A 10,664-nucleotide genomic window follows, 5' to 3' on the forward strand; every position below is an offset into this window, starting at 1 on the left:
TCTACTCCTGGGTCCTACTCCTAAGCCCACCCCCATCCCTTCCTCTATGCCCCCATACTGTTCCCTTTTCCATTCCTTTCTAAAGCAGTGTTTCTTTTTTTCAACCACCCCCATGACTACTTCTCTCTCATAGTCTCAGTGTTTGTCATCTGTTATCAGGAAAATAATTGGGTTTTAGAGTGATGCTACTATGCCATTATATTTCTGTGTCACATGTGTGCTGAGGCCAGAGGAGAATGATCCGTATCACGCTCCACCTTATTCCCTTGGGATGGGGTCTCTTACTAAATCTGGAGTTAGGCTAGTGGCCAGTAAGCCCCGGGGACCCTCCTATCTCTGCCCTCCAAAGCACTGGCAGTACAGACACACTTGGCCATGCCCAGCTTTTTACTTTTCGCATGAGTTCTGGGGATCTAAATGCAGGTCCTTATGCTTGATCAAGTGTTCTTATTCGCTGAGACATTTCCCCAGCCCCACACCATTATATTTCTGAATTGAACTATTTTAATGACAGGTGCTTCATGTAGATATTTTTTTCTGCTTTAAATTTTCGGGTTCTAATATCCCACACTTTCTTTCCCATCACTGTTCCAAGGACATTTTCAATGTCTTTCCGGGAATTCAGGTGATCCCTGGGTTTCAAGATGGGGAGTAACTGGCCCTGCACACCTTGTCCACTTGCCAGCAGTGGTTTGAAGGAGTGAAACTGGGTTGGGAGCCCTACAGTTGCCTTGTAGTACTGAGGTTCTGTGGTTTAGAAAAGGAGATGGTTCCTTTATACACTGCAGATTATAAAAACCAGTAAAATTTCATAATGGAGATTGTACTAGATTACATTGAGAAACCAAACAGCTTTGAGCCAACCCAAGTATCAGACAGACTCCCTCCTTGATTCTCTGATGGACTATAAACAGTTCACCTAATCCTCCTGTGGTTTTATCTTGCATTCTTGCTAACATAATGAAAGTGATATCTTTTTCCACAAATAAACGCTCTATATTGTTACTTAAGCAGAAAGGATCAATAAACCTAGAGAGAACACAATTCTTCAAAAGGCAGGTGCTTGTCACTTGACTACAGTGGCTGGGAAATAATGGGTAGCAATCTATTGTGCAGGTAATAAAGTGCAAAAATAACTTGAATGGAAACAAATACATTTTAGTCTATAGACTGTTAAATCATAGCACATAGTACAAAAAAGTAAAACTCTGATTCGTTCTCAGACATTTCAGCTATTCCCATAGTTTTGGATTCCCTTATAGAGAAATTAGTCAGTTGGGGATGGGCCATAAAAATCTATTTGAAATGACTCAAATGCCTTAACTTAAAACCTGAAACCCTGAATCTCTAGACAAGCAGTGAGTACTCTTCAGACACTGGGGGAGGCAAGAACTTTCTAAGCAGAACACAAGGAGCACAGGAACTAGCCCCAAGGATCAACAGATGGGTTACATGATTAAGCAAAAGAAACTGTGAGTTGAGCCCACAGAATGGGAGAAAATCCTTACCTCAGACAAGAGGATAATACCCAGAATTTGCAAAGAACTACAGAAGTTAAATACCCAGGAAATAAAACTTAACAATCAACAAATGGACTGATGAATAGACAGTTCCCTCCCTCCAAAAAAGGAAATACAAACTGAGCAACAACTATTTTTAAAAGTGTTCAACATCCCCAGTTATCAGGAAATGCAAATTAAAACTACTTTGAGATTCCATCTCACCCCAGGCTGAATGGCTGTCATCAAGAAATCCAACAACAAATGTTGGAGAGGATGTGGGAGAAAGAGGACCTTACTCACTACTGGTGAAAATGCAAATTAATAATGGCTATTATGGAAGTCAGTTTGGAGGTTCCTCAAAAAATTTAAAATATAATTACCATATGATCCAGCTATTCACTCGTGGGCACACACCCAGAGAACTCAATACCTCATCATAGAGATATTTGCACCCACATGTTTATGGCTTCTCCATTCGATACAGCAAGGAAATGCAGTTGCCCATCAACAGATAAAAGAGACGCTGAAAATCTGGTAAATATATAAAATGAAATATTCATCTCTAAGGAAAAATGAAATCACAAAATTTACAGGAAATTGGATGGACCTAGAAAGTATAATTAAGCAAGATCACATGGTCTCAGAAAGAAAAAAACTGTGTGTTCTCCCTCATTGCAGATCCTAGCCTATAATGTATGCACACATACATAACACCGCATGTGTGGTATGCTATAACATTTAGAAACAAGCACTTGGGAGGCAGAGGCAGGCGTATCTGTGAATTCAAGGCCAGCCTGGTCTACACAGTGAGTTCAGGACAGCTGGGGCTACAGGGAAACCCTGTCTCAAAAAGACCAAAAAATAAAGCAAAACAAACATTCTCAAACACCTTTCAAAGTTGTATTTGCTCATAAAGGTAAAGGAAAAATTAAGAAAAAATGTTTTAATTAAGAACCATCTACAGAGCTGGAGAGATGGCTCTGAGGTTAAGAGTACTGACGACTTTTGCAGAGGACCTAGCACCCACTTGGTGGCTAACAATCATCTGTAACTCTGGTTCCAGGGGATCCAAGACCCTCTTCTGACCTCCTCAGGCATTGCACAACATGGGTGCACCAACACACACACAGGCAATAAACTTGTACACATAAAATAAAAATAGTACATAAAATAAGTTTTTACATGGGCTTGAGAGACAGCTCAGAGGTTAACAGCAGTGGCTACTCTTGTGGAGGACCTGTGTTCAGTTCCCACAACCCACTGGCAGTTCACAACCACCTAGTTCTGGAGACTCCAACAACCTCTTCTGTCCTCTGTGGGCATTGCGTGCAGTGTGTGTGGTGCACATACACCCATATACGTAATTAAAAAATAAATCTTAAAAGGGACCATCTGCATTAATACCTTAATATTTTGGGTCTGTGTAGGTATACAGTATAAAGACTATTTATGAAAAACATTCTTTTCTCAGGCAAACAGGAAGCCATTTGATGGCATCTGTTAAGCCCTTTAGTTTAGTCATTAGCTGAGGAAGAAAAAATCCCCAAATAGAAATTGCATCAACTGGTGTTTCAAGGTCTTAGCCATGGAGCAGTACAGCCTAAACTGTTTTCCATGTCTTTGGAGGTAATGTCACCTATCTGAAGTAAGATAAGTGTTAGATAATAGACACCCCTTGTATCTAAAAGCCCCACAGCATTCCTCCAGTTCCTTATGGACAAATGCGTTCTTGAAAATAGGAAAGAGCGGTTTTGCTGTTCTTGTCTGCATGCACATTTGCCTCTTTCCCCAGAAAGCCTGGTTTGGGAAGCTTTGGATACTTGACAGCTTGCTGGACCTCCACTACTTCATGTAATAGAGAGGCAACTCTGTTTACATTATGGAAGCAAAAGTGCCACAGAGGAGAAAAATAATCCTGGAATGAAGGACCAAATTGTAAAGGGCATTTTAAAACGTGTTGTCTTTTAATGGTTCTATGCATTTCATTGCTAAGCAGAAAGTTTGTAACAGAGATTTCTAAAAGCAAAGAATCATAGAGACGTGTTGAAAACCAGTTCCTTCAAATGCAGAGTTAGAATAGGATGATGGCAGACTAGTGAGCATCACTGCCACACAGGGCACACTAAGCTGCGCCTTGCTCTGTTTGATTGTAATAATAAAATCAAAGCCTACTGAAGCCTGAAAGGTCTGCCCAAACCCATCTAGTCTATTCAGATCCATAATCCATTATTTGTAATCTGAAGTCCACAAAACTGTGAAAAAGGAAATTCTAGGGCCAGGTGTGGTGGAGCATGCCTTTAGTCCCAGAACTTGGGAGGCAGAGGCAGTGGATCTTTGTGAGTTCAAGGCCATCCTGGTCTACATAGTGAGTTCAGGTCAGCTGGGACTACAGGGAGACCCTGTCTCAAAAAGACAAAAAAGGAAATTCTAAAAATAAAATTATGGGAGCTGGAGAGATGGCTCAGCAGTTAAGAGCGCTTACTGCTCTTGCTAAGGATCTGGACTCAGTTCCCAGCACCCACACAGTGGGTTACAAACTTCTGTAACTCCAGCTCCTGGGGATCTGATGCCCCCTTTTGTCTTCCTTAGGCACTTGCATGCACATGGTGCATATAAAATCACACAGGCACACATACATATACATGGGATTTAATAACAACAATAATGGTAATAATTCCCTGTCTCAAAAATATTTTTTTGAAAATTCATTTGTAACAAAGCAGGAGCTGAAGATCCCAGGCCCTGTCCATTCTTGGTCTGTTTGAGTTGACTTTTACACATTTGTCTGCTGGTACACCAAGATGTGACCTCCAGGTGCTGGTGACATAGATGTGACCATCACATTGCTTTTCTAAAATACGAAAACTTAATTCCACACTCATCTCTCCAGAGTTTCATAGAAGTGTCATGAGCTTTTATCAGATTTTTTCATGTCAGTCTGCTCTCCTTTGCTTCATGTATTTTGAGCATGTAATCCCAAAATATGAAGCCCACCATGTTCCAAAATCTACAATCTTGAGTTGTGACAGAACCCCACAAGAGGAAATTTGTACATCTTATCATGCACTCGAGTCTTGGGCTCACTAAGATGTCACATAAAGATACCTTCAAACTATGCGTGGGAGGTATACATGGAACATGCAGGGATTTCTGGTTTAGAATTGGGCCCCATCCTCAAACTAGCTCAGTATGTGTAAGTAAGTATTCCAAAGTCCAGAAACATTTAGAATCTGAGTCACTTCTGGTCCCAAGCATTTCAGAGATGGTATTTTCCACGTGGTCCTTTCCTGTTCATCAGTTCTGGCCACTCCTGATGGTGGGATCCAAACTGCAAAGTAAGCTGGGAAGTGGAAAGCTCCCGTCTGGTGAGAATGCTATCCAAAGGACAGAGGGCTCACCACCTCACCTTCCAGAGCATTCTCAAGAAGCCTTTGCTCAAAGCAGAGCACCTGGTCTGAGTTGACATTCTGCCATCAGCAGTGTTTTACTAAATCTCCTTAGTTTTGAAATTCAAAAGATGACATAAAGCAATTTGATTTCCTATTTTTCAAATAATATTTAAAAGTAAATTTATGTCTGTAAATCATGGTGAAAAATTGAACAATTACCACTCTTCTGAGATTGGGATTATTTAGTGAACTTTGAAACTGGGCTTGCACTTGAAAGCTCTGTAGCCACATGACCACTAAGAGACTGTAGACTAGATTCTGTACTGGAGAGGGGCGGTGCTGTCAAAGGTCAGGATCGAATCAGCTGACATTATTGGAATAGGAATGCCTCACTCAAGTATCCCACTCATCTTCAATGTGGGTACGGAGCTATGATATATGTAAATTGACCTTAGATGTTTCAGAAGAAAAGGTACGTTGTGGGAGGGTGGGAGCGCTCAGATAATAAAGTGGGGCAGAAAATGCATAGTATGTAAATGTATGTTTTTATGTTTTCTGTTTTGTTTAGTTCTGTAAGATTATTTCCAAATGAGATTTTTTTTTTTTTTTTTTTGGTCTTTTTGAGTCAAGGTCTCCCTGTAGCCTAAGCTGTCCTGGAACTCACTATGTAGACCAGGCTGGCCTTAAACTCAGAGATCTACCTACCTCTGCCTCCCGAGTGCTGGGATTAAAGGCATGCGCCACCACGCCCGGCCAAATGAGATATTTTTAAACCTTTGTAGATTTTAGTCTTATACATTAAGAGAGAAAAATTTGTTACATTTATTTATTTTGTGTGCTGGGTGAAGGGCCTGTGTGTGCCATAGGGTACATATGTGAAGGTCAGAGGACAACTTGTGGGAGTTGGTTTTGTCCGGAATCCACCACGTGGGTTCCAGATCTTCTTGAACTCAGGTTATCAGACTTAGGAGCAAGTACCTTTACCACTAACATCTTGAAAACAAAATCAAAACCACAAGTCCATATACAATGCTTGGCTGACATCACTGTCAGTGTCAGCTCACAAACGTAAGCATTATTAACTTTATCTCCACATGCCAATTTAATTAATAGAAAATGAAGAACAGAAGTATATAAAGTTATTATGAATATTGGTAAAAATGAATGGATTGGGAAGTTATTAAGTGAAGTATCCCAAACTCAGAAAGACAGATACCACGTGCTTGCTCATATGTGGATGCTAACTCCTAATTTTTGTATATGTGTATTTATGTGGGATTGAGTTTGCACATAGGTCATGAAACTAGAAAGGGGGATTATAAGAGGAGAAAAGAGTGTTTTAAAAAGAGGAGTGGGGGAGCTGGAGAGATGGCTCAGCAGTTAAGAACACTGTTCTTGCAGAAGACCTGGGTTTGAATCCCAGCACCCACGTGGCAGCTAATAACTGCCTGTAACTCGAGTTCCAAAGGATCCAATGGCCTCTTCCAACCTCCATGGGCATTGCACAACATGGGTACACTTGTATATGTGCAGTAAAAAGAGGAGTGGGGAGGGCAAGAGAATAATAGAATGCATGGGACACAAGAGTAGAAGGAGTGGAGTAGGCAGAAGGATCTAGGCAGTGGGGGTGGGGTAGAGGAGTAAGGATCAGCCAGAACAATGCACATATGAAAATGAGTAATGAAACCTGTTACTTTGTATGCTAATTTACCAAATAAATTTCAAAAATTCTATTGTTGGGGGTTGGAGAGATAGCTTAGCAGTTGAGAGCACTTGCTGCTCTGGTAGAGGACCTGAGTTTGGCTCCCAGCACGCATGTTGAGTGGCTCATAACTGCTTGTACCTCCTGTTCCAGGGGGAATCTGACACCACCTTCTGGCTGCATTCACATACACAGACACACAGACACACAGACACACACACACACACACACACACATATACACATATTTTAAAAATAATTATTATGATAATAACAGATCTTTGAAAATGATAGTGAATATTTTTTCAAAATTATAGAATAATCTGATCATAATGCTACTTAAATGCTATGTGTTACTGAATCTTTTCTCAGGCGTTTCATATTTCTCCATCTTGGCCTTGATAATACCAATAGCTTTTCTTGCCCAACAAGAGAATCTAATTCTAGTTAGCCAAGACTCACTGCCGTGTGGTCCTAGTCTGTTCATGCTGCTATAACAGAAGAGCATGGATGGACTGACTTAAAAACAACAGAAAGGTGGTCTCATAGTTCTGGAGGCTGGAGTGTTTGATATCAAGGTGTCAGTGTAGTCAGAATCTAGTCTTGGTTCACGGACGCCATCTTCTTTCGGTGTTGTCATATAGTGGAGGTAGCAAAGTATGTTCTGGTGCCTCTTGTATGAGGGCACTAATGCCATGAATAAGGACACATGACTTCCTTTCCAAAGGCCCCACCTCTCAATGTCATCACCTTGAGAAGTGAGATTTCAATATGTGAATTTGGTATGGACACAGTCATTTACAGCCTCAAACAAGGTTACTTGGAGGAGCTGTGGTTCTTGAATCAACCTCCCCTGTAAAACAGGGCAAGCTGCTCAGCTTTTCTAGATTTATCAACCATTCTGTCTGCATTACAGAACTATTGGGAGACTTGCATGGTGATACGCTGGAAAGTTATCCATGGGCCGCATATTGTTGTTAATGAAAAGTTTAAATAGCTGAATATGGTAGAGCATACCTATAATCCCAGTACTCAGGACACAGAAGCAGAGGATGATGTGTGAATTTGAAGTCAGTTTGGTCTACATAGTGAGTTCCAGACCCTGTATCAAAAACTTAAAAAATAAACAGAAGGAAAAAGTAGAAAGCTTACAATATTTTGTTTATTTGACCCCAGGATAGTGGATGCTTGGCATTGCTTTATAGGACTTACACTGTTGCTCTGTTCTTGATATGTATTATCATCTCATGGTTAAACACCAATTATGTTATCCTCGCCACAAAAGACAGTGCCCCCAACTGCTTACAGTATAGTACCCCATCTAGTCATTGTAAAGAGGTGAAAGGCAACCATGATCCTGAATTATTTCTTGGTCAATGTTGCTTTGGTAACAGATCATCAGCCACAAAACTCCATTTCTCATTCCCACCATGGACTGGCTGCACTTGGTCATGGCACTGTCCTTGGTCTCCATGTCTTCCTCATCCCAGGGCCCAGACTGAAGAGCAGCCTGCCCTAGAACACACCACACCCCTGGCTGATCCTGGGAGAGCTGTTAAAGCTTCTGCTCAGATGGGCATGTGTTGCCTCTATTCATAGTTCATTGGTCAGAGCAAGTCATGTGATCAGGTGGAGCTGGGAGTGTGTACATTCTTCTACAGTGCTGGGCATGGCTAGTCGAGGGCAGGCCTGTAGGACTGTATCAGGAGGGGTAGAAATAGAATCTCCTGCCAAAGTTAATTCCATTGTTTGTAGGGATGTACTTCCATATTGGTTTCAGTGAGAATAACCAATCATTTAGATGAAAGCATTTTCAATCAGTGAGAGAGTTAATGACTTTCAGTGACCTCACAGATTCATTCTGTGACTCTTTTTATTGGCTATAACGTATGTTTTTCCAAAGAAGACCTGGGAAAATCAGACATCTAAACCATAACCATTCTTTGAAACAATGTTTGCATCATTTAAAATGTTAAATTTAAAGTTATGCCTTTTATTAAAAAGTCCCAGTAGAATACAACTATCCAAAGGAGGCAAGGTAAATAAAAAGAAATGACTTCTGACCACGGCCTTATGTCAGCTGTCATTTTTCTCTGTGTCTAAGGTGTCAGCAAATGTTCTGTGGGTCTCTACTACAGACGCTTTGCTTTGTCTTCCACAGAGTGTTCATAAAAATGGAAGCAGTGTTTCTTTGCCAGATTCTTCATTGCTGTATCTCATGAGCCTACCTAATCTTGAGGAAGAGCCTGTTTTGAATGATGACACTGTCACCAGTGTAACGAGAAGGAAAACCCCCAATAAAGAAGACTTTAAATTCATATTCAACAAGGAAGCCGTTTCAGTCAACAACTTTTGCTGCAATCCTTTCTTCCAACATGAACCGATACACAACCATGAGGCAGTTGGGGGACGGCACGTACGGGAGTGTGCTGATGGGCAAGAGCAACGAATCTGGGGAGCTGGTGGCAATCAAGAGGTGTGTGCGCATCCCTGCAGAGTCTCTGTGGATGTTTGTTTTCCTTTGCTTGCAGGAGAACATTTGTGAGGCAGAGTGAGATCTAGTTCAGACCCCATGGTGGTTTGACTAACGAGGAGAAACGAAAACTACCAAAAAGGAATATATTTATAGGAATGAAAATTCTCTATTACTTTAATTTTCTGCTTTATCCAGATACATTAATTGTCTTAGTTTGTTCTTCATTGCTGTGACAGAACACTCTGACCACTACCCACTTGGGAAGGAAAAGGTTTATTTATCTTACATCTCCTGGGTCACAGTTCATCAGGGAGCCCAAGGTAGGAACTCAGGGCAGGAACCTGGTTGCAGGAGCTGGAGCACAGGCCATGGAGGAACACTGCTTACTGGCTTGCCCCTCTGGCCCCTGCTCAGCCTGCTTTCTTATGCAGCACAGGCCCACTTGCCCAGGGGTGGCACCATCCACAGTGGGCTGGGCCCTCCCACATCACTCATCAAGAAGATGCCCCTCAGACATGGCCACAGGCCAGTCCAATAGAGGCAATTCCCCAATTGAGGCTCCCTCAACCCAGGTGTGTCAAGTTGACACTAAAGCTATCCAGCACAAGGTGACTCACAATTGCCTGTAACTCCAGCTCTAGAGAATCTGATGCTGTCTTCTGGCCTCCACTGGCACCAGGCACTCATGTGGTACACTTACATACACGCAGACAAAACACTCATACACACAAAATAAAAATAAATCAGTCTTTCAAAAATAAAATAGAAGATTCAGGTATGGTGGTCCATGCCTTTAGTCCCAGCTCTTGGGAGGCAGAGGTAGGTGGATTTCTATGAATATGAGGCTATCTTTAAAAGTCCAATATCTCTTTTTAAAATCTCTCAACTGTGGGCTCCTCCAAAATAAAAAACAAGTTAAGTACTGTTTTATTTCAAAGGGAAGACTCAGGCAACTAAGCAAAACCCAAGTCCAGCAAAGTAGCTTAATACTGCACATCTGGGGTTCCCTCACGATCTTCTGGGCTCCAAAGGGTTCTGGCAGCTCCACCTCTGATTCTACTGTCCACAGCACAAACAGCTCATCTCGCAGACCCAGGCCAGCTCCATACCACACCTGCCGCTGTCCTTGGTGGTCATCCTATGGTCCTGGCATCTCCAAAAAGCTGGGACCTCCACTGAAACTGAGGCTGCACCTTCACCAATGGCCTCTTTTTGCCTCTGGGGTGCAAAGCCTCGGTTTCTCTCCATGACCCCTTCAATCCTGGAGTTTTCGCTGCAACTGAAGCGACACTTTCATCTATGGCATTTCCTGGCCTCTCAGAGTGCCAAGCCTCAGCTGCTCTGTGACCCCTTCACGCTTCCAACACCAGAACCATGCAGGAGACTTACACATTACCAAGTCCTGCTTCCAGTTTGAAATAGAGGTACGGGTCCCCTCTGTGTCCTGACCCTGAGAAAATACCTCCCAGAAGACTCCACCACAGTGATGCTGGTCTCTTGTTACTTACAGCTGATTTTTCAGCCCCAGCTAACCAGCATCAATTGTCCCAGTAAAGCAAAGGTTTTACTTCAGGTTCTGGTCTCTTCTTAATCACA

The 10,664-nt window shown here is 42.1% G+C and overlaps 1 protein-coding gene across 1 annotated transcript in view; it reads left to right on the top strand.

Moving 5' to 3' along the window:
• Mak (male germ cell associated kinase) overlaps positions 1-10,664 on the top strand; it is an 80,129-nt gene that overhangs the window by 3,483 nt on the left and 65,982 nt on the right. The window contains exon 2 of the mRNA XM_029562820.1: positions 8,754-9,068. Coding sequence (XP_029418680.1) covers positions 8,968-9,068 — 101 coding nt within the window. The 5' untranslated portion in view covers positions 8,754-8,967. The remainder of the gene's footprint in view (positions 1-8,753; positions 9,069-10,664) is intronic.

This window comes from Nannospalax galili, unplaced genomic scaffold (assembly GCF_000622305.1).
Source record: "Nannospalax galili isolate Female #2095 unplaced genomic scaffold, S.galili_v1.0 scaffold72, whole genome shotgun sequence".
Lineage (NCBI taxonomy): Eukaryota > Metazoa > Chordata > Mammalia > Rodentia > Spalacidae > Nannospalax > Nannospalax galili.